Here is a 24224-nt window from a genome sequence, read left to right as displayed (position 1 = left end):
GGAGCCCAGTGCCTCTCTCAGTACCCAGACAAGCAGGACAGAGGAAAATGGGGACATAAACTCAGCTAGAAAGAGGCTGATGTTCAGGCATTTAAGTTGCCAAGGAGGAAACACATGCCCTTAAGCAAGGAAGGACTTCTTTGTGACTTCATTTTCCTAAGCACAGTAACCAAAATGTACACATAAAACACAAGGTCAGATGGACGAGCACCAGCTAGACTAGAAGGAGATGTGGAAAGAGGTGACAGGGTCAGGAGCTCACAGCATGGACATGCTAGCTCAGATGTACAACCCAGAACCTGCAAACTCTTCCCCAGACACTTTCCCATGGTTATCAGCCACAGGAAAACGCACAGAGGTGTTTCTTAAAGCTCCTTATTAATGTAAGCGTACCCCTTCTCCCATGAGTGCTGACTGCAAATAGCAAAGTGCTTAGGAGACAGGCCATAGATCTATTTCAAATATTTACCAAAACAAGCACCATATCTAACATGATATAAAGCAGAGAATAATGACCTAGAAGGTTAAGTCCCAGTGGAATAGTTTGGGATAAAGGAAGATGTCTGACAGGAATCCAATGAGGAGGCTCCTGGAAGCTAGATCTTATCCACCCACACTTCATAGTCCCTCTCATTACTATTTTTATGTATAAAGAATTTAAAGTAGGGGAGAGTTAAAGTCATGATAGGCACCTTTTTATAAAAGGAAGCTTCAGGCCTAAAGGGATCTTCATGAGGCTTTGTTCATTCAGAAGAGGTTTTGTAAGAATGTCTTGAACCCAACAATGAGATAACATTTCACTCTTATGAGACTGTCATACATCAGAAAGAATCATTAACAACAGATGCTAGAGAGATTATGGGGCCCTTCTACACTACTGATGAGAATGTAAATTTGTCCAACCCCTACAGAAAGCAGTCTGGAGAACTCTCAGAAAGATAGAACTAAGCCTACCATATGACCTGGCAATTTCTCTCCTGGGGATATACTTAAGGAATCAAACATACTCATACAAAAAAACTAATACACAAAAACAAACAAACAAACAAACAAAAAAAACCCTGTGTCTATCTATGTTCACAGCAGCACAGTTTGTAATAGCCCAAACCTGGAAGTAAACCAGGTGTCCAGCAGCAGATGAGTGACTGAGAAAGTTGTGGTATATGTACAGTGTGGAATACTACTCAGCTATTAAAAATGATGAATTCACCTTCTTCACTTCATCTTGGATGAAACTTGAAGGAATCCTGTTAAGTGAGAGAAGCCAGAAAAAGAAAGTTGGATATGAGATGATCTCACTCATGGATGAAAGTTGAGAAATAGGAACAGAAAGGAGGAAACACAAAGTAGAAGTTGGACTGAGTCTGGTGTCTTGCACCAAAGTAAAGGACTCTGGAGAGGACGGCCAGAGAGGACTTTCAAGTCCTGGTGCATCATGGTGGGTGAGGACCTAGGCTGGGGGAGAGACTGTTTTGCAGAAAACTGAGGCATTTTACATTTGGTATACCAACAAATGTGTCTAATGTAAGTCCTTAAACCCAATTAAAAAAAAAAAAGAAGAATGTCTTGAACCCAGGTACTGGGTTCACTTCCATCACACAGCACATACTATATACACATACTGCCAATATATATACCCACACACCATGCTGGAACACCACATACATGCTCCAGACACACGCCACATGCCATACACACACACACACACACACACACGTCACCACCCAAATAGAGGTCTACACACAGGACTTTTTGTTTTTTACTATCACTATAGTTTCATCTTGTAAAAAGAACAGAATGGTGCGGTATGTAAACAATGAACATGAGAACATGCTACCCCTAATACGCCGCTCTGGTACCAGGTTTGTTTTGAACTGAAGACAACAGAGGAATCGCAGGCACAGGAAGAAGTTTCTACCCCCTCCCCCATCTTTCCAAAAGCAGGACATAAATGTCCCTGTGCATACAGAAAGGGAAGAACAACCTTTATCAGTGGAGAGGGGATGGCACTAACACAAGCCTGTATAAATTAATCACAATAAGTAGGTCCTATCTGCCATCAGTTCCCTGATGTATTATCAAATCACTTACTTATAATTTACTGCCCCTTGAAACCTATGTCCCTTCCCTTTATCTAATCATATTTCACAAATCCATGTAAAACACCTTTGAATCACTAATAAAGTAAATCTAAAAATTTCTTTCCAACCCTGAAAAAGAACCACCAGGACAGATTGCCTTTTGTCCAGATGGCATACAACCACCCAAACCTCACCAATTAATTAACTAATTAGAGCTCCTTCGCCATCATGAATGACACAGTCACTATCCACACCAGGAAGTTCATGACCAACCGACTACTTCAGCAGAAGCAAATGGTCATCGATGTTCTTCACCCCGGAAAGGCAACTGTACCTAAAACAGAAATCCGGGAAAGACTAGCTAAAATGTACAAGACTATCCCAGATGTTATCTTCGTGTTTGGATTCAGGACTCATTTTGGGGGTGGCAAGACAACTGGCTTTGGAATGATTTGTGATTCCTTGGATTATGCAAAGAAAAATGAACCCAAACATAGACTTGCAAGGCATGGCCTGTATGAGAAGAGAAAGACCTCAAGAAAACAGAAGAAGGAATGCAAGAACAGAATGAAGAAAGTCAGGGGGACTGCAAAGGCCAATGTTGGTGCAGGTAAAAATAAGGAGTAGAGACTGCAGTGACTTTCTGGGGTTCTTGTCCAGATTTTTCTGGACAGGATTGATTAATAAATGTTAACAAACTGAAAAAATAATTAACTAATTAATTAATGGAGTTTTCACTTTTTGTGTGAGAAGTGCGAACATACATAAAAAATTATATTTTTAAATTTTATTTTACTTATTATTGGATAGAGACAGAGAGGAAATTGAGAGGGGAGGTGGAGATGGAGAGGAAAAGAGACAGAGTGACACCTGCAGCTCTATTTCACCCCCTGCAGGTGGGGACCAGGGGGCTTGAACTTGGATCCTTGCACACTGTGTGAGTGCTTGACCAGGTATGCCACCATCTGGCCCTCACACATAAAAATATTAGCATTAGTAAGGTCTGTGTGTCTTTTATCTTGTTAGTCTCTTTGGTCAGTTTAAATCCCAAGTCCCAGTCAAAGAACCTAAGAGAATAAAAGAAAAAAATTTTTTTCAGTTTTTTTAAAATAAATTATTACTAATTTTCCAAATCATTTTAAGAGTTTGGGATAATTATTTAAAATACAGTTTTTGACACACTGCATCCAATTTCTCATATTCCAGTGATAGACGTCTTCAAAACACTTTGGTCCTCCCTCTTCCATCTTCATGCACCAGAACACCAATACCCTCCCTACCCTCTCTGACCCTTTTCTCTTCCAGAGTTCTAGCTTCAGTGCAATACAACACATCCAGACCAAGTTTCACCTTGTGTTTCCCCTTTATTTCCTTGTTTGTTGGTTTGTTTTGCCTCCAGGGTTTTTGCTGGGGATTGGTGCAGGACTACAAGTCCACTGCTCCTGGCAGCCATCTTTCATTGATTGGAGAGGACAGAGAGAAATTGAGAGGGATGGGGAAGACACAGAGGAGAGAGAAAGACAGACACCCTCAGACCTGCTTCACCTCTTGTGAAGCGAGTCTTCTGCAGGTGGGGAGCCTGAGACTCAAATCAGGATCCTCACACAGGACTTTACGCTTCGTGCCTTGTGTGCTTAACCACCACCCAGCCCTGCCCCCCTCTTTCCTTATTTTTTTAAGTTCCACCTATAAGTGAAATCATTCAAAATTTATTCTTCTCTTTTTGGTGTATCTGCAATAAGTCAACATGATTTCTTTAATAGATTTCTATCCAAAGAGATCAATGTGCATTTATGTTCATACCAGCCATTTGTAGTAATCCAAACTTGGGAGAAACATAGATGCCCAAGGGCAGATGAGTGCCAAAGAAAATTGTGGTACATATACAGAATTCATCTCTTCTGCTTCGTCTTGTAAATGCATCGAAGAGGCTTTTCTTGCTCCCCCTGGGTGACCTTTTAAAACTGGCTCTTTTTAAAGATAGAAACAGGCTAGGGTTATGGATCAACCTGCCAACGTCTATCTCCAGTGGAGAAGCAGTTACAGAAGCCAGACCTTCCACCTTTTGCACCCCATAAAGAATTGTGGTCCATATTCCCAGAGGGATAAAAAGTAGGTCCAATGGAGGGAATGGGATACCGGCGCTCTGATGATGAGAATTGTATGGAATCTTACAATTGTATGGAGAATTGTATGGAATTGTATGGAGAATTGTATGGAGAATTGTATGGAATCTGTTATCTTACAATTTTCTTAATCACTATTCACTAATAAAAATAAATAACTTAAATTCATTTCTCTTTCTTTCTTCCTTTCTTTCTTTCTTCCTTCCTTCCTTTCTTTCTTTCATTTCAAAGCAGCATTCTCTGGTCCAGACAGGTTACAGTTTGTTTATTCATTCACTTGCCAAAAGACATCTGCATTTTGTCCTGCTCCCTGCACCCCATTCCAAATGGAGTTGCTAAAAATGTCTTGAACATAAATTTCCCTTCTCTGGGTAGCAGCCAGGTGTGGTGTCTACTACTCTGAAGTCATGCATCCATTTGGGTCAGCCCTCTCAGACTTTAATGAGCACACAAACCACCAGAAAAGCTCTTAAGTGAGACATTCTGACTCCATGGGGTGGGGATTCGAGAGCAACAGAGCATGTCTGCAGGCCACTGAGAGTGAGAACCTCACTTCCGGAACATGGGCCATGCATGCCCCAGCATGTCCTTTCAGATTCCGGTGAGCAGGACTAAGACTGGCATCTGTCAGTGATTCCTTTGATGGGTCAGCAAAGTCCATTACAAATAAATCTCTTTTTGATCTGGAAGGCTTGAGGTGGAGCACACACTAGTTCAATTTGTCTGGTGATCTTACCTACCTGTTCTTAGCAACATCGCCCCGCCCGATATTCGTCGGGATGTGGCATCATCTAAGTTCATTTCCCACGTCTACACTCGACCGGACCTGCCAATATACGCGGATATCTTCGCCCACCCTGTCCAATGCTTGAAGTCTCGTCACCCAATCTGGTCCCCTACGCCTACACTGAACTTCTCTGTTCCAGTCTCTTGGAAACAGAGCTGGCAGTCAGCTGAGGTCAAGAACAAACACCTCATCACAGACCCCTGCAAGCGTCAACCCGGCTTTGACCTAGCACGTTATGACTGGGCCCTCCTCAATCGCTATCGAACAGGCCATGGCCGGTGCGCCGCTATGTTCCATCGCTGGGGAGCCAGAGACGACCCGAACTGCCCCTGCGGCTCCAGACAGACTATGACCCACATAGTCAACGACTGCCACCTCTCCAGATGCAAAGGAGGTCTCGAAACTTTACATCAGGCTCAACCTGACGCTGTTGACTGGCTACGGAAGAAGGGCAAACGCTAGAAGAAGAACCTACCTGAGCTCAGTGGGCATCTGAGTTTGTACCCCTGCTGCGTTCTAACAGCGGGCAGAAGAAATTCTTTTCAAGAGCACCATTGTTTACAGCCAATCAAAGGATGTAACAGGTAGTAGGCATCCAAGAGCTTCTTCAAAGCCCCTAACATTAAGAGCTGCTCCACAGCTCAACGAGAAATTGGAAAGTAGAGAGAGGACCTTGGGTGGGGAGAGTGGAGCTTACAAAACAGCCACTAAATAACACCAGCAATGTGCCCCTCCCCCCCCCCAAGGAAAATGGATTTAATCCCTTCAAAAGCAGGCGACATGTGCCAGGAAAACAGAGTTGGAAAGAATGTGAGGTTTTCCTGGTTTCCTGACCACCAGGAAGGCCAAGGAATCGCCATACCCTTGCTTCAGGAAGAAAGTTCAGGCTTTCAGCAGGATCTAGGGTCCTGCTGTACTGTTACCTACCAAGAGCTGAAGAGACTGACCCCCGAACTGGGCAAAGGAGTGAAAAACATTTCTTCAATGAAAACAGGCAACAGACATAGGGAAATAGTATCATTAGGAAAATCAAAGCAAAACTATAGAAGTTGCAATCCAAACTACTAACAAAAGAACAAATGTTGATGAGAATGTGGAGAGATGGGAACCCTTGAGCTGGTGTAGTTAAGAAAACAGCACAGGGGTTCCTCAAAAAAATAAACAAATAAAAGCATATAGTGAGGGTGAAAAAAAGCATATAGTGAGGGCCAGGTGGTGCTGCACCTGGTTGGGAGCATATATTACAATGCACAAGGACCCAGGTTCGAGTCCCCAGTCTCTACCTCCTGGCGGAGAAAGCTTTGCAAGTGGTAATGCAGTGCTGTTAAGTGTCTCCATCTCTCTTCCTCTCTATCTCCCTCTTCCCTCTCGATTTCTAACTGTCTCTATCCAATAAATGAGTAAAGATTTTAAAAAGGCATAAAGTCCTCATATAACGACATTTTGATCAACGATGGACTATATATACATTGGTGGTTTCAATAGGTAGTATCATATAGCCGAGGTGTGCGGTGAGTTCTACCACCAAAGTTTGTGTAATCACATTCTTTGGCATGAGCACAATGACAAACCCCAAAAGGATTTATTGCTTAGAACACTGTCCTGGTTAGATAAGAGATGCAGGTCTGTAATTGATGTATGATGCCGTCATTCCACTTCTCAGTATCTACTCAGAAGAACTGAAAAAGGCAGTTCTGAAGTAGTATTTGCATACCCTTCTTTATGCCAGCCAAATTCACAACAGAGTAGTAGCAACTCAAGCATCCAGCAGAGGGTGAATAGATAAACAGCTTGATGCGTGCCCCCATGGATGGATGCATGGCCTCAACGTGGAGATATCGTGCTAAATGAGTAAAGTTAGTCACAAAGAGACAAGTATCACATGGCTCCATGTACATGAGATATCTAACATACTCACATACTCAAAGCACAGTGACAGTTCTTGGGGAATAAGAGAACGGAGGGGATAGTGAGTGACTGTTCAACAGGTACAGTTTGGTTCTGGAGACTGTTACAAGATACGATGAAAATCCTTGACACTACTGAACACTTGGAAAGAGTGACATTGCTAGATTTTTATGTTATGTAATTTATTTTACCACAATTTTTAAAAACTTGCAAGTTAATCCTGAAGTCTAGAGGACAGAACAGGGAGGAGCTGGGAAACCCACAGAGAACATTCCAAAGCAGAGAAGTATCCAGGGTCTCAAGGGAAGCCACAGACCTGCCTTTAGTGGACCACACACTGCACAGTCCACATGCTTCACAGAAACTCAGGACTTTGTGAGCTGTACAATCACTGGGCTACCATTGTTTTCATAATTGTTTTGACTATGAAGATTCTGCTCCCTGTTGTCTTCAGAATCTCACTAGGTCAGGATGTGAACTTCAAAGCCAACATCGCGTGCTTTCTGGATCAATCTCTACATGATCTTTTTTTTTTTTTAATTCTATTTTTACTGTACTACGGCCCATGGAGGTTGTCATAGCCAAAGACAATACATTCTCTTCTTCTTTTCTTTTTCCCCTACATTTTCATTTTTGCCACCAGGGTTATTTCTGAGGCTCACTGTCTATTCCAGGCAGTCACTTTTTTTTTTAAATAGAGGATGAGAGAAAGAGAGAGAAACAAAGAAAAATGTGTCACTTACAGCACTGTTCCATCACTCATGAAGGTTTGCCCATGCAAATGGAGACCAGGGGTTTGAACCCAGGTCCTCATGCATGGTAACAAAATGTACTCTATTGGATAAGCCACCAACTAACCCAAGCATATTCATTTCTGAATACGGACGTGAGGAGTGCTCCTTGTGTTTTAGTCTTCTCATCTAGAGAAGGGGAAACCTCTAGTCAGACCCACTCAACTGCTTAGTGTCAGGTCCACATGCCTGTCCAGCTGTGTAGAAGTCAGGCCAGCAGCACAGTGACTTTGTGTTCACCATGGCAAGAGCTTCCTGTCACCTCTGACATTTTATCCACCCTCTCCTATATGTTCCAGCAGCACCCTAACTTGGAAATTCAAATCAATTTACATTCCTCATATCTACTAGCTATTTTAGCAGAGCATCTACCCATTCCCACAGCTGCCAAGTCAACCCAGCTTGGAGAGGTCTTGGCTCAGTACCTTCTCCTTAAACATGGAAATGCTGAGCGGATAACTCCCAGTTTAAGGCTTATTTTGATACCGGAGTCTGCACGCTGCCCATGATCACCAGGTAAAAGGCAACAAAGACCGAGATGTGTTCCAAAATAAACCAGAAATGTACCTGAAATATATTTGCTAATCAGCCTATAGATCCTACTTAAAGCAGACAAGACAAAAACTGCAAGTAAACAGAAAAATCTCTCTCTCTGCACAGAGGAGAAGGAAAACACCAGCCAACTTTTCTAGGCTCAGGAAGTACAGGCTAAGGTTGACTCTTGGCTAAGGTTGATTTCGAGGGACAACAAGAGCATATCCCACAAGACGAAATGACAGTAGTGGATTAAGAATAGGACCAGGGAGTCGGGTGGTAGTGCAGTGGATTGAGCGCACATGGTGCAAAGCCCAAGGACCGGCTTAAGGATTCCTGTTCCAGCTCCCAGCTCCCCACCTGCAGGGGAGTCGCTTCACAGGTGGTGAAGCAGGTCTGCAGGTGTCTATAACTTTCTCTCTCCCTCTCCATTACTCTCTGTCCTATCCAACAATGATGACATCAATAACTATAACAATAATAAAAAACAAGGGCAACAGAAGGGAAAATAAATAAATAAATAAATATTTAAAAATATATAGGACCATACTCTGATCTCTGAAGACTGTAAGTATGAATGAAATTGTTAGGTCTAAGTTCTTCTGAGTATTTTCTGTCATTTTAATTAAAAGGATCATCAGAAGCTTCATTTGTATTATCCAACCCTCTTAATAGGTCCATTTTCCCCAAGGCAAAACTCCTTTCTTTTCTCTGTAATTTAAAAGATTAAATCAAGATGCCCTGTAGGAATAAGATATGTGAACTTAATCCTCCTTTTCACAAAAGAGCACTTACTTACCCAAAGTACTTCCAATACTACTGGTAAGTATTTAATGACTACAACTTATTAAATAATGATTCTAGTCTTCAAAAACCAGAGACCAGTTCCCAAATCCCTCTGAAAGCTCTCTCTCAATGTCATGCACACACCATCATAACAAGTGGACACGGGGGACCGGGAGGGGCGGGTGGCGGTATACCTGGCTGAATGGACGTGTTATAATGTGCAAGGACCTGGGTTCAAGCCCCTGGTCCCCACCTGCAGAGGGAATGCTTCATGAGAGGTGAAGCAGTGCTGCAGTTGGCTCTCTCCCTTTTTATTCCCCTCTCCCCTCTTAATTTCTTTGTCTCTAATAAATAAAGATAATTTTTTAAAAAAATTTTTTAAAGTGGCCAGAGGCCTGCCACCACCTCCACACAGCAATAGTTGCAAAGCTCTAGGTCTGCGCACTCACGTTTTCCACAACAGTAGCAGGATTGCCTATGGGTTGGTTTTGTTTAGTTTTCTGGTTTTTGTTTGTTTGGTTTACCAGAGCACTATTTAGCGCTGGCTTACAGTGGGAGACTGGACCTGAGACCTCGAAGTTCCAGGCATAAAAAGTCTTTTTTTTTAAATTTTTTATTTATTTTCCCTTTTGTTGCCCTTATTGGTTTTTATTGTTGTTGTTTGTTATTGATGTCGTCACTGTTAGATAAGACAGAGAGAAATGGAGAGAGGAGGGGTAGACAGAGAGGGGGAGAGAAAGACACCTGCAGACCTGCTTCACCGCCTGTGAAGCAATGCCCCTAAGGTGGGGGCGGGGGGGGGGGGGGGGGGACAGCTGGAACCAGGACCCTTATGCGGGTCCCTGGGCTTTGCACCATGTGCGCTTAACCCGCTACTTTATCACCCGACTCCCCATGAAAGTCTTTTATATAATCACTAAGTTATCTCTCCAGACTCCCTGATGTTTATCCACCCACTTCCCAGGGTGCTGAGCGAGAGGAGGTGGAGGCACACCAAGAGGCCCCTCCCCCACACCTGTGGCCCCTCCCCACTGCACAGGTAAAGACTCAAATCAGTGAGTGACAAAGCCAGGATGTACTTCCCTGAGGTCCCATCTTCTCTTACTTACCCCTTCACACATGCACTCTCTATCTCACATCAGGCCAAAAAGCTTAGAGAAGTGGTACCGCCCTCCCTCCCTCCTGGCTAACCAGCCATGCTCTTGGCCAGAGAACTGAAAAGCGAAACTGCAGACACAAGCAAAGGGCATGGCAGAGTAAGAAGTACTACATGTTCTGAGCATGGCCTCATGGGAAAACTGCCATCAGCGAGTGTAGAGTGTACATGCAAACACACACACGTGTTTATAGATATCCACATGCATGCATACCCACATGTACACACACATGAGTCACCTGGGATTGAAGGAAGAAAGGAAAGAAAGGGATGGCAGGAGGGAATTCCATTCAGACTTCCACCAAAATCCCATTCCATCATCAGTATCATCCGCACAGAATGGACGGAGGCATATGGAATCCTCAGCTAATATTCTTTCCAGACAAGACTAACGGGAAGTACAACACATGAACACAAAGGGGAGTGGGGGAGGCAGACATCACTCCTCAACACAGACACTCAGACACCTGAGAGCCCAGTGGAATTCAGTACAAGTCTAGGTCTTACTGGCTGGTGGTAGAAAGCAGAGTTGCCTATGATGTAAATTTCCATGACAGGAGCAGCTGCTCTGCGGCTGTGTGGGTTTGGAAGACTACAAAAAAAAAAGCAAAAAAAAAAAAAAAAAAGCAGGAGTAGTTTATTAACAGAGACATGAAGAAGACATTTGGAGAGAGAAAAGAACAAATTCCCTTTAGAACTGCTGAGGAGGTGTGGCCAGTGAGGTAAGTGTAAAGTCTGAGACTATGACGGGTATGTCTGCTTCCAAACGCACTGAGTGATATCCTGAGGACACAATGAAGGATTCCTGTGTCTGCCAGGCTGATGTTTGAGGGCTTGCAGCAGCTGACCCTGTGTTGCCACAGTCAGCTCTAGTCACAAACCCGTTTGGCCCTTTGTAGAGATGAGTGCTAAGTTTCTTAGTTGACTGCAACAAAATGATAGGACACAGTAGATTTAACAAAAAGGGGAGTGCTGTTAGAAAAACTAAGTTGAATGCTTCAGGAAGAAAAAGCAAAGCCAGGGAGTTGGGGTCAAGTGCACGTGACACAAAGCACAAGGAGACAGGCGTGAGGATCCCGGTTCGAGCCCCCAGCTCCCCATCTGCAGGGGAGTCGCTTCACAAGCGGTGAAGCAGGTCTGCAGGTGTCTTTCTTTCCCCCTCTCTATCTTCCTTTCCTTTCTCCATTTCTCTCTGTCCTATCCAACAATGACGACATCAATTCTTCTTCTTCTAGCGTTTGCCACGACATCAATAACAACAACAATAATAACTACAACAATAAAAAAAAGGGCAACAAAAAGGAAATAAATAAATATGAAAGGAAGGAAGGAAGGAAAGAAGGAAGGAAGGAAGGAAGGAAGGAAGGAAGGAAGGAAGAAAGAAAAGCCAAGTGGTGGTGCACCAGGTTAAGCACACATGGTGCAAAGAGTAAGGATCCTGGTTCAAGCCCCTGGCTCCCCAACTGCTGGGGGGGGGGGGGGGTCCACTTCAAAAGTGGTGAAGCAGGTCTGGAGGTGTCTATCTTTTTCTCCCCCTCTCTATCTTCCTTTCCTCTCAATTTCTCTCTGTCCTTTCCAACAATAACAACAACAAGAATAAAATGGGGAAAATGGCCACCAGGATAATCCTGGAGAGAGAAGAAGAAAAAGGAAGAGGCGTGCATCTGGAAGTAGAAATAGGTAAAGGTGTGACTTGGAAAGACAGAACCATGAGGGAAGAATGGGGGTAAGTATATACAAATATAGACAGATAGTTGTAGAAATAATATTCAACCCGTATCTGCAACCTTAGGATAAATGCTGTAACTTCCAGTGAAGGGAATGAGGACATAGAACTTTGGTGGTGGGAATGGTGTGAAATTATACCCCTGTTATCTTTTAATTTTGTAAATCAATATTAAGTCACTAATAAAATTTAAAAATAATAATAATCATTGCTGGCGGGAATGTAAATTGGTCCAACCCCTGTAGAGAACAGTCTGGAGAACTCTCAGAAGGCTAGAAATGGACCTACCCTATGACCCTGCAATTCCTCTCCTGGGGATATATCCTAAGGAATCCAATACACCCATCCAAAAAGATCTGAGTACACATATGTTCTTGGCAGCACAATTTGTAATAGCCAAAACCTGGAAGCAACCCAGGTGTCAACAACAGATGAGTGGCTGAGCAAGTTGTGGTATATATACACAATGGAATATTACTCAGCAATTAAAAACGGTGACTTCACCATTTTCAGCCCATCTTGGATGGAGCCTTAAGAAATCATGTTAAGTGAAATAAGTCAGAAACAGAAGGATGAATATCGGATGATCTCATTCACAAGCAGATGTTGAAAAACAAGATCAGAAGAGAAAACACAAGTAGAACCTGAAGTGGAATTGGTGTATTGCACCAATGTAAAAGACTCTGGGGTGGGTAGGGGAGAGAGTACAGGTCCAAAAAGGATGACAGAGGACCTAGTGGGGGTTGTATTGTTATGTGGAAACTGAGAAATGTTATGCATGTACAAACTACTGTATTTACTGTATTTGTCAAATGTAAAACATTAATCCCCCAATAAAGAAATTAAAAATTAAAAAAATAATAATAACTGAGCTTCTCGTTTGCTGGATGCTTACCATGTGCTGGCAACAGGGCGGGGGAGACAGCATAATGCTTATGCATACAGACTCTCATGACTGAGGCTCCTAAATCCCAGGTTCAATCCCCTGCACCACAATAAGCCAGAGCTGAGCAGTGCTCTGGTGTTTCTCTCTGTTTCTCTCTCTCTGCATCTCCCTCAAAAATAAAATAAATAAAAATATTAACAAAAAAAAAAAGAATTTGACAATATCATCTCCTTCATTCCTTTGAATGCTCCTGTGAAGCCATTTTTGTCTTCCTTCAAAGATTCCCCCATTTGCCTACACTATCCTGCCTTCTCATCTTAGTGGGTATTTTTTTACACAGATATTCCCTGAAAAAAAAAAAAAAATGAACAGTCTGGTCTACTAGTGATACCAGAATGAAGTTTATCGTTTTTCTCATAAGCACAGAGTCTGGAGTCCAGGCCTAGGATTTTTGTGGCCCATGTCCCAATCATTGCCACCCAGAGGCAACACCCAGTGTCAGCTCTTTTCTGCTTCTATGACTTCTGCCTCTTTGCAAGCAGCTACATGCCTTGGAAGTCACTCTAGAGGCAAAAACAATGATTTTGCTTCACAGCTCTGTGTGTCCCTTTTGATAAGCCATTCTCCACTCCATGCCCCACCCCACAGAAGGAAATCAGATTCACTGGAGAGAATGGGATGCAAAAGGGTGGGGGAAGGGAGAAGGAAGATTCGGAAGAAGGAGGAGATAAAAGAAGAAATATGGGGCGAGGGTAGATAGCATAACAGTTATACATAGAGACTCTCATGCCTGAGGTTCAATCCCCCACAACATCATAAACCAGAGCTGACCAGTGCTCTGGAAAATAAAAGAAGAAAAAGGAGGGGGAGGAGGAGGGGGAAGGAGATAAAAGTAGGAGAAGGAGAAAGGGGGGGGGGAGATGTAAGAAGAAGAGGAAGGATATGAAGGAAAAGGTAAGAGAGGCAGGAGGAAAAGAGGAGAAGGGTGGTGGGAGGACTGGAGAGAAGGAAAGGGAGAAGAAGAAGGGGAAGAGGAAGGGGAAAAGGAAGAAGAGGAAGAGGAAGAAGGAGGAAGAGGAGGAGAAGGAGCAGGAGAGAAAAAGAAAAGGGTAACTATCCACAACTATAAAAAGGAAGGGCCAGGCCTGCCTGGTAGCGTCTGCAGCTGGTACTACCAGGTAGGTCCTGACAAAGCCAAACCCTAGCCAGCAGCCTGGCAGCATTTCCAACATGACTTACATTAGCAATTCACTGACATGTGGCAACATCTTCTGTGGGTTTCTAGGCACTGGTGGGAAGTCTCACTAATGTATCTGTGTAAAAGAACAGGAGCCCACAGTCACGGGTCTGGTATCTTCCACCACTCTATTGTTGGGCCTTGTAAAGGTGATGTTAACCATCTTCTTTTTTTTTTTTTTTTTTTTTTTGGGGGGGGGTGGTGGAGAATACTTGGGAATGGGAATAAAGCCATTGAAACTTGGCTTAAACACACCCTAATCCAATGTCTGTGTCTAAAGAAGCAAGACAAGCAGCTGTCACTGAAAGCAAGTGCACATGATTTGTGACGATTTCATAAAATGTTTGACATATGACAAGACCACGCCTGATCTTTGTAATGTCACTATTTACAGAGGCTACCCCTAGTCACTAAGGCAGCTGCACCCCTGCCCCCCACAAAGTAACCAAGTCCTAGAGAAGGACACAAATCAGGATCTACACATCCTGGTGCCAGTGCCACTAGGCTAGGCTAAGCTGGTTTCTATCAAGCCTGAAGCTGTCTGTTCAATGGTAGAAGCTGTGTCCTGGAGCCCTGCCTCGCCAGAGCCCTGCCCCACTAGGGAAAGAGAGAGACAGGTTGGGAGTATGGATCCACCTGTCAATGCCCATGTTCAGTGGGGAAGCAATTACAGAAGCCAGACCTTCCATCTTCTGCACCCCATAATGATCCAGAGGGATAAAGAATAGGAAAGCTTTCAAAGGAAGGGATGGGAATTATGTGGAATTGTACCCCTCTTATCCTATACTCTTGTCGATATTTCTTAAAAAGTGCAATGGAGCTGGGGAGATAGCATAATGGTTATGCAAAAAGAATTTCTTGCTTGAAACACCAAAGACCTCAGCACCAACATAAACCAGAGCTGTGTAGTCCCCTTGTAACAAAACAAAACAAACAAACAAAGCACAACAATTTCCTAAAGTTCACGGTTGTTTTGGCACTGGTTTTCACCTCCCTGGGAAAATCTTCAAAGCCATACTATCTATTTCATGGTGAAAGCCAATCTTGTTCATGTACAAGGATCTGTATCACTGGGAGGAGCAGTTTGCAAATGCTTTCTTAGATGAGGCTGTCAGCCCCGAAGGGCCAATTGGATTGGCAGGTGTGGTTTCGTATTATGCTTTCAGCAGATGTTTTCACAGGTATTACTTACCTGAGATGCCGGCTTATAGTTTCAAAAGAAGAGTCAAAATAGACCAGCCCTCTGGTCCTTGCCAAGGAAAGAAAAGCCTCATTGAGGCAGTATTCCATGAGAGAGGAGAGAGAGACAAAGGAGAGAGAGACAGAGAGAGAGAGAGAGAGAGAGAGAGAAGTCAGGCAATGGTGCACCGGGTTAAGCTTAGCACATAGTACAAAGCGCAAGGACCCATGCAAAGATCCCAGTTCCAGCCCCTGGCTTTCTACCTGCAAGGGGGTCACTTCACAAATGGTGAAGCAGGGCTGCAGGTGTCTTAACTTTCTCTCCCCCTCTCTATCCTCCCCTCTCAATTTCTCTCTGTCCTATCCAATAAAGTGGGGGAGGCACTAGGAGCAGTGAAATTGGAGTGCTGGTACTGAGCCCCAGTGATAACCCCAGAGGAGAGAGAGAGAGAGAGAGAGAGAGAGAGAGAGAGAGAGAGAGAACCACCGACTCATTACAGAATGTCTGTGGGAGACCCCATGACTTCTGTATACCCCAGCCAGCCCTGCTGTGCTCTGTACACTTCCCACCCTAAGGACTAAGAAATGTATAAATCAGCCAAGGGTCTCATACCATCCCCTATCTTTAGATAGAGGACAAGTAAAGCAGTTCCTACCTTCTATACTGCTCATTCAACTCACCTATTTCTTCTAGTGAAAACCATTAAAAAAAAGGCTCTTGTCCACCATCCCTCTGCTTCCTGCCCCCAACCTTGACACATTAAAAGCAGGTCAATGGGCACTCCAATGATGATATGATGCCAGTGCCCACTTCCCTCTTACTCTGAATTCTGGTTTAGTCTGCCCTATATTCAGGTCACCCAATTCTTTGTTTCTACTAAAATCTACACATGCCTCCAGTACCGTGTGTGTGTGTGTGTGTGTGTGTGTGTGTGTGTGTGTGTGTGTGTGTTCAATAGCCCATGTCTCTTAGAAGAAAACAAGCAGAATTAGCAAAGAGCTAGTTAATGTTACCCAATCCTTGTATTTTCCCAACTATAACTAATTAATATTACCCAATCCTTGTATTTTCTCAACTATAACTTAAGACCAAGTGATCTATTCAAGTTCCTATACTGGGCTGGGCTTTGGGCAGGTGGGGATCATAGGCAGAAAACTCAGAAGTTGCCATAAATCTGAAGTGACTGTGAAAATTCACATCAAATGTTCCTTCAAACAGGAGGCAGGATCAGCACTTCGGAGGGTCAGACGGTTACCCGTGTGCGGCCTGTCACATGTATGCATGTGTGGTTGTCTTGCACAACGGGACCCTCTCAAAAAAGTCTCAAATTGGAGCCGTGCCGTAAGAGAAAAGTCAGTAATCCTTCACACCTGAGTGCTGGGTCTGTTTCTCCTTGTAATAAAAAACAAAAAATCTTAATTTTATAGGTCTTCAGATACTTCCCACTTTGGCCAAAAAAAAAACAAGAGGAAGCAGAGCCTTCACTCTCCCCTTTCACCAACAGAAGCCTGGCCAAAGGTTGTATTGACTTACAGAGCCCCACTTCCTGACCTCCGAATGCTGTGAAGCAGGGGCAGGCCCCATACCTGGAGCCAACAACAAACACAACAGCTGTGCTTCTCTTCACATGTACTCTGTCTCCTTATTATTAGATTCACCTGCATCACATGACTTTGTGGTCTTGCCTTAAATGTTATTGTTCCAAATTAAAAGAGTGAATCACTGACTGCAGTTCCATATAGAATGTTCACAGTTGTGCCCAAACCAGCCATGTTTATTTTAGCCACCCCCCTATACACAAAATCAAAAATGAGAGTATTCTGTCAGGTGTTGCCCTCTCATGATGAATTCACAGTGAAGGAAATAAAACAAAGTCAGCCTCCTGGCTGAACTACAAAATCTACGTGAACGGAACATAGGCTCTCCCCAGTTGACATCATTCACGTCCCCAACCCCCACCCCAATAAGGACCTACAAATTACAGCTGTTGATGTTTGCACAGAACCTAAACTTTCACTCTACAGAACACTTACTTGTCTAAATGTATTTATACTCTCGGTAATGGAGGGGCTCATTATTTACACCGGTTGTTTAAACAGTAACCAGATTGTTTAGGCCTGGCGCATCTAAGGGGAAGGGAGGGGGGCTTGCCGTCTGTGGAACACCACTCAGAGCCCACATGTTAAAGGAGCCAAGTAAATGGGCAGAAGTAAAGCTAGAATTCGAGAAAGGGTCTTTGTGAATTGTAAATAGGGCTACACTATGGAACCACAGAGCAATAGGATGTCAAAAATCTTCCAACCCCAGAAACCCTGTCACTGGACCCTAAGTACCATTTTAGAAGATTTCATCTGTCCCCACCTCCTTGACTATACTGCATTGTGCAAGTGAGAATTGAGGGCCCATTCTAGAAAGTTAGCACAATAGGTCTTCCCAAATGACTCTCCCTTCACACAATACCCCATTGTAACCATGCACTTCTCAGGAGAGTTTATGAGTGGGGATCCAAGGCTTCCCAAAGCCAGAGAAGGTTCTCATACAGAGAAATAACTAAGATCTACAGAGAAAACTTAACAGATGGGAGAATACCAGAGCTGAGTAGACAAATGTTAAGAAGGCACTGCAATCACTCAGTGATAGTCCTAAATTATACTGCGATTCTCTCCAAGGGTGGGAAGAAATAGAATAAAAGATGTTCTATTGGGGCCAGGTGATGGTGGTGAGACTGGTTGATCACCCCTGTTAAAATGTGTAAGGATGGGAGTCGGATGCTAGCGCAGTAGGTTAAGCGCATATGGCACAAAGCACAAGGACCAGCACAAGGATCCTGGTTCGAGCCCCCGGCTCCCCACCTGCAGGGTTGTTGCTTCACAGGCGGTGAAGCAGGACTGCAGGTGTCTGTCTTTCTCTCCCCTCTCTGTCTTCCCCTCTTCTCTCCATTTCTCTCTGTCCTATCCAACAACAACATCAATAATAACTACAAAACAACAAGGGCACCAGAAGGGAATAAATGAATAAATATTTTAAAAAAATTTTTAAAATGCGCAAGGACCCAGGCTCAAGCCTCCCTGGTCCCCACCTGCAAGGGAAAAGCTATGCAAGGAGTAAAGCAGTGTTGTAGGTATCTCTCTTTCACCCCCTTTCCTCTCAATTTCTGGTTGTCTCTGTACAATAAATAAAGATAATTTTAAAAAATGTTTAAAAGAATTAAAAAAAAATAAAGTGCTCAGTCAAGAACAAAAATGTACATGGGGTTTGGGGGTGGGGAGGAGTCAAAAAAACTTTGGCATATTTCTACTCTTGAGAGACATCTCTATCTCTGGAGCGCAACTGTCTGATTTTATCAGCAGCTGAGAGAAGAGAAAAAAGAACTCCAGACAGACACAGACACACACCGACACACACACACAGACACACACACACACACACACTGGTGACTAGCATTAACCCTGCACAAAACTGATGAGAGGGGAACACTCCTCCCTGCACATATGCAGGGCCAACGGACTAGCGAGACTATCATCTGAAATCACAATTACTTTATTGAGTTCTCCCTCCCTCAAAGGACTGAATGTCACAAAGAAGTCATGAATTCTACATATAAGACAAAAACAGAACACTGTTCTACACAAAGCTAGTGAAGCAGACCAGTTGCAATAACATCATGTTTTGAAGTACAAATTAAAAAATAAAAACAAAACTGAGGTCAGGCGGTGGCATACCTGGTAGAGCACACAGAGTATAATTCACAAGGACCTGGGTTCAAGCGCCAGTCCCCACCTGCAGAAGGAAAAGCGTCACAGGAGGTAAAGCAGTGCTGTAGGTGTCTCTCTCTTCCTCTCTATCTTCCCCTGCCCTAGCAATTTCGCTCTGTTTCTACCCAGTAACTAAACAAACAAACCACATTAATTTCAGTACGTCTGCATAATACAGGGAACTCTTAGCAATTCAAATCGTATAGCACTAACATGAAGTACTCCTGATTGCTTTAAAAAAAAAAAAGAAAAAGTAGAGTTCCTCCAGACAGTCAAGGATCTGGTAACAGGTTGTGGGATGGCAACTAGATTCTTTTTCAAGAGTAAAAGAGGAGATGAGATGGTTTTTATTAACACACACCTACGTGATTGTCACATAAGAGCATGGGTTGTGGAATTCAGAAAACACAACGAGGGTAACTGAATTCAAAACAAGGCACTGGAGGCTGTGGATCACTTATTAAACTATCTGAACTTCTCATGGGGCTGACACATTTGGTGGCAAATCCTCTTCCCTAAGTTGTGTACAGAAATAAATCTTCCTGCCAAGTGCTTGGTCAAGTGTTCGCCACAAAGCAAAATCTCCCTCTCACCACAAGTTCAAAACACACAAGACAGGAAAAAAAAAGTGATAGCTGCTTCAAAAGCAGGTTGAGTGAATAGGAGTTGAGTGAATAGATTTAAGTCTTCTAGGGAGCTGTGAATATTTACTTAGGCAGTGGATTTAAGAAAAAATTCATGGTTATATAGATAGTGTTGTTTCAAGAGAGAAATTCAGTAATGTCAGCTGCCACTTTCCATAATAAATGATATGGATTGCACTTTAAAAACTGTCTATGGCTTCCCATATGCCATATTACAGATTCACTGTATCTATAAAGTGATTTTTCTGGGATGAGCTGCTACTATAGACCAGCACAGCTCCTTCTCAGTAGCAAAGAAACCACAGATATTTTCATTCATAGCAGAAGTTATCACATGGTTAGAAAAATAAACGGTAAGCCAATTAGAATACAAGGGGCAAAAAAAAAAGGGCAATTAAAAGGGATGATTAAATATTTATAGGTAAAATGAGGGTATTTCACTCAAGACTGAGGCATTAAATCAAGCTCCTCTTGCTTTTGACAAGCTCATAGAGAATTACAGGATTTTCACTAATCCTCAAATAAACAGCATGAATACTGCTCTTAGCCCTGAAATTGCCTGCTGGCTATGAAGGGGCATTCTTGATAGAAAATATGACAGCACCTCAACTGTCAGCCTTAAAGAACCCCATGATCTATGAGTAAATTTCCCCATAAAACGAAACTATTTGATGAGATGCCAAACCAATCAAAGACAGGAAACCAGCTGTCAATGCAGCAAACCCTGGAACCCTTTTTAATTGATTAGGAGATATTATCAAAGTCCTAGGAAGCATCCAGATACCTAAGAAGATGGATGTGTTTCCAACTACCACCAATCACAAAAATGCAAAAACAAATAAACAAATAAATAACCAACATCAATGGAGATGGGGACTGCCTGTAAAACTTGTCCTGGTACACACAGGATCCTCTGACCATTCTCTGAGTGCACCAAGGGACATGAGAAACTAATAACTGACAACTTACTAGAACTTCCAGAGCCTGGTAAATTATTTTAAAAGGTCCTACCTTTGACCCAGATACTCCAGGCAAGCATAGGTCACCATCTAGTTTCATCCTCCCCAGCTCCTTCTCTTCCCCTAACTCCTCACAGTCTGTTGATCATGAGTCAATCTTACTCAAAAGATGGCTCCCCAGTTCCTTCTCTCTTCCTCTCTGCCCCCAGCCTAACACTGGTCACCACCACCCTTGTTTTGATTCACCAATATGGCCTCCATCCAATGCTCTTCTTTCATACTAAACACAGTAAGTTTTGGCCCACAACATAGCCTGTTTGTACACAGTAACATAGGCTCCCTTAAGAGACGACACCCCCCCCCCCAGTCGGGCGGTAGAGCAGCGAGTTAAGCACACGTGCAAAATGCAAGGACTGGCACAAGAATCTCGATTTGAGCCCTGGCTCCCCACCTGCAGGGAAGTCGCTTCACAGGTGGTGAAGCAGGTCTGCAGGTGTCTGTCCTTCTCTCCCCCTCTTCTCTCCATTTCTCTCTGTCCTATCCAACAACGACATCAATAACAACAATAATAACTACAACAATAAAACAACAAGGGCAACAACAGGGAATAAATATTAAAAAAAAAAGATGACCCCCCCTTACATCACTTTCTTGCTTCATATCCTCTAAGATGCTACCCTGCCCATATTAAAAAGAATCCCAAATTCTCGGGGTCTCTGCTACCTACTCCCCTTCTTTTGGTCAACACAAGATGTAGACACTTGTGTTCAGTCTGTCAGATTTCCAGAGCCCTCTCTAGTTGGTCTTGCATGCTCATTTCCCTGAACATTTCCCATGCTCCCCTGCCCCAACATTCCACACACTACCCCTATGCCTCTTCATGGCCACTACCAGTACCCACAATCTTTGGTCTGCCTTTTAGTTGTTTATTTATTATCTCCTCTCCCCACTTTAGAGTTTGGCATAATTCAAAGGAAATGACACAAGAATCCAATAAACATGAAATTGAGAAGATACAAAGAGTGGGGCAAAGATTGTCTCTTAGCATGTATGACTGGTTTGGTGCCTAGTTTCAAAGGGAAGAGTTACAAAAGGACTGGGGAAATTCTCAGGCCCATTCACTGACCCATACTAAGTGTGCCATATTAACATCTATCTTATCTCAACTCTTAAAGTGTGACAAAGTGTATTTTAACTGACCACTTTTGCATTACATTGACTCCACCATGCATTTCTGAAAGACAGATGAAAGATCTGTGGGCTCTGGCACTCAGCCCTCTGCTCTGCTCTGTTCAGCTCTGCCCATTTTCTCTGCTGAGGGTTTTCCTCTTACGCCCACGAAATGCAGAACACCAGCACAGTGACATACCTGCCACTTCAAACACAATGAGGACACAGCCATAAACTACTAGTGAGCTGTTTGATATATGCTATGGCATATTTCACTTCTGGGGCAGAAAGTCATGGGCCCACCTACGTAGACAGACCCACAATATGCAGCCCCTAGTCGTTCTTCCTGCCCCTGCCCCTGCCCCAGCCCCAGCCCCTGCCCCTGCCCCAGACCCAGCCCCAGCCCCAGCCCCTGCCCCTGCCCCTGCCCCTGCCCCAGCCCCGACAGACAGTCACACACACACACACACACACACACACACACACACACACACACACACACACACACACACACTCTCTCTCTCCAACTAGAGGAGAGTAAACTGGTTTCAAATGCTCAGGAGACTTTCCATTGACTCCAAAACTCATGGTGGCCATCCAGATCCCCAGGGTCACATCAAACCCATAACCACGGTCACTACAGATGGGCATGAGCAAGTTGCAGAACGTGTAAACGAGTCTGAGAAGCAGCCACTTGCACCACAAGAAATCAGAGGCAGGAGGTTACACCTTTTATACAGAGGACTGCACTCCCACTCCCCACCCCTTGATCTGGATAGTTTTTGGTCATCTCCCAGCTGAGGCCTCATCTTGCATCCATGGGGACAGAGGAAAAAGTCTAAGGCTAGGTTTAATTACCATGATGAAGATTTACTTAGGGAACAAGAGCAAAAAAAAAAAAAGAAACCACAAGTCCAGTGGGTAGTTAATGGGGAGGGGGAGGGTCTGTAAGGCTGGCTTAGTGTCTCCAGGGTTTGTTTATAGCTGTTCCAGACGATCTTAAAATTATCAGGTGGGGGAGGGAGCCTAGGCGCGCTGGTCCACGGGGCAATTTATAAAGCATTTCCTTTTCTCCGGGGCCAGAGCTGTGATCACATGAGCCTTTGCTTTTCTAAACTCCATGTTTGTTTTTGTAGTTTCTGCCAAACTAAATCAATTCAGCTTGTGGCAACCTTTAAAGGCTCATGACTCCCTCAAACAGTCTCAAAAGTTTGACTTCCTTCCAAGAACACTGACCAACATTTGTGTAGGTTTCATATGCCTGGTGATCAAATCCTCTAATTAGTCAAATCTGTATCACATAACTGTAAATTAGTGATCTTTAGAATGACAGATTTCTTGTCTTTGATATGCACAGCTAAATAGCTACCCTTCATTCAAGTCAGGCAAAAACATCTCAATGTTTCTTAAATCCTAATGCAGTGGTTATCGCTTTAATATCTTTAACCAGAACAACAAAAAGCCACACGTTGCTAAGAGTGTCCTTCCAGGACTTCACCGCAGTGGCTAAATACCACACAGGGGCTGGCGGGATAGCTCACTTGGGTTGTGCACTGCCTGGCTATGTGCAGGAACCAGATTTGAACCCAGCCCCCACTGCATTGAAGGGAGCTTTGGTGCTATGGTGAGTCTCTCCGTCTCTTCCCCCTTTTTCTTCGTTTTTTTTTCTAAAGAACAAACGAAAACACACACACACACACACACACACACACACACACACACACACACACACACACACACACACCCCCCAGCAGGCCTTCCCTCCAAAAGCCACTGCAACCTGCTTGAACTTTAGTGCACTGGAGCACAAAATTATTCCTGAGTTAGTCAGGGATCTTTTTCATGTAAAAGAACAGAACAGAAAGGCTCTTTTCCGGGTCTACCATACATCAAATTGTAGATGCTACCATGACTCCAACCTGACTCCCCCCGGGAGCAGACAACCTCACCAATGTACCCTGGAACCCCATCTCTCCGGAGCCCTACCCCACTAAGGAAAGAGACAGACAGGCTGGGAGTATGGATCGACTTGCCAATGCCCATGTTCAGCGGGGAAGCAATTACAGAAGCCAGACCTTCCACCTTCTACATCCCACAGTAATCCTGGGTCCATACTCCCAGAGAGATAAAGAATAGGAAAACTCTGAGTGGTCTCTTTAACACTCTACAAACCTTCTTCATGGAAAAGGCAGGGCTGAGCTGGACCAGAGTAGAGCTAGTTACACACTGTTATCAGTTGGGGAATTTGACCAAGATTGATGCTAAGGTCCCACAGAGACCACTAAGATCAGAACCCCTGGGTCCGGGGCTCCAAAATGTCCCCACAGACACAGCCAAGACTGAAAAGACAGCATCAATAAAAAAATAAAGGAAGGAAGGAAGGAAGGAAGGAAGGAAGGAAGGAAGGAAGGAAGGAAGGAAGGAAGGACACCCTACATAAGTAGAATCATACTGGTAGTTTTATAAGTGCTGCCATGACCCCTTCACTTGAATTGTAT

General features: G+C 43.8%; 2 protein-coding genes across 3 annotated transcripts in view; one reads left to right on the top strand and one right to left on the bottom strand.

Moving 5' to 3' along the window:
* Nucleotides 1-24224, bottom strand: part of ROR2 (receptor tyrosine kinase like orphan receptor 2) — a 231687-nt gene that overhangs the window by 73463 nt on the left and 134000 nt on the right. The window lies entirely within an intron of this gene.
* LOC103128955 (small ribosomal subunit protein eS24-like) lies at nt 2298-2742 on the top strand. Its single transcript, XM_060198972.1, has one exon. It carries the CDS (start codon nt 2310-2312, stop codon nt 2706-2708), a length of 399 nt encoding a protein of 132 aa, XP_060054955.1. The 5' UTR covers nt 2298-2309; the 3' UTR covers nt 2709-2742.

This window comes from Erinaceus europaeus, chromosome 10, assembly GCF_950295315.1.
Source record: "Erinaceus europaeus chromosome 10, mEriEur2.1, whole genome shotgun sequence".
Lineage (NCBI taxonomy): Eukaryota > Metazoa > Chordata > Mammalia > Eulipotyphla > Erinaceidae > Erinaceus > Erinaceus europaeus.
This window is presented reverse-complemented; position numbering and strand designations above follow the sequence as displayed.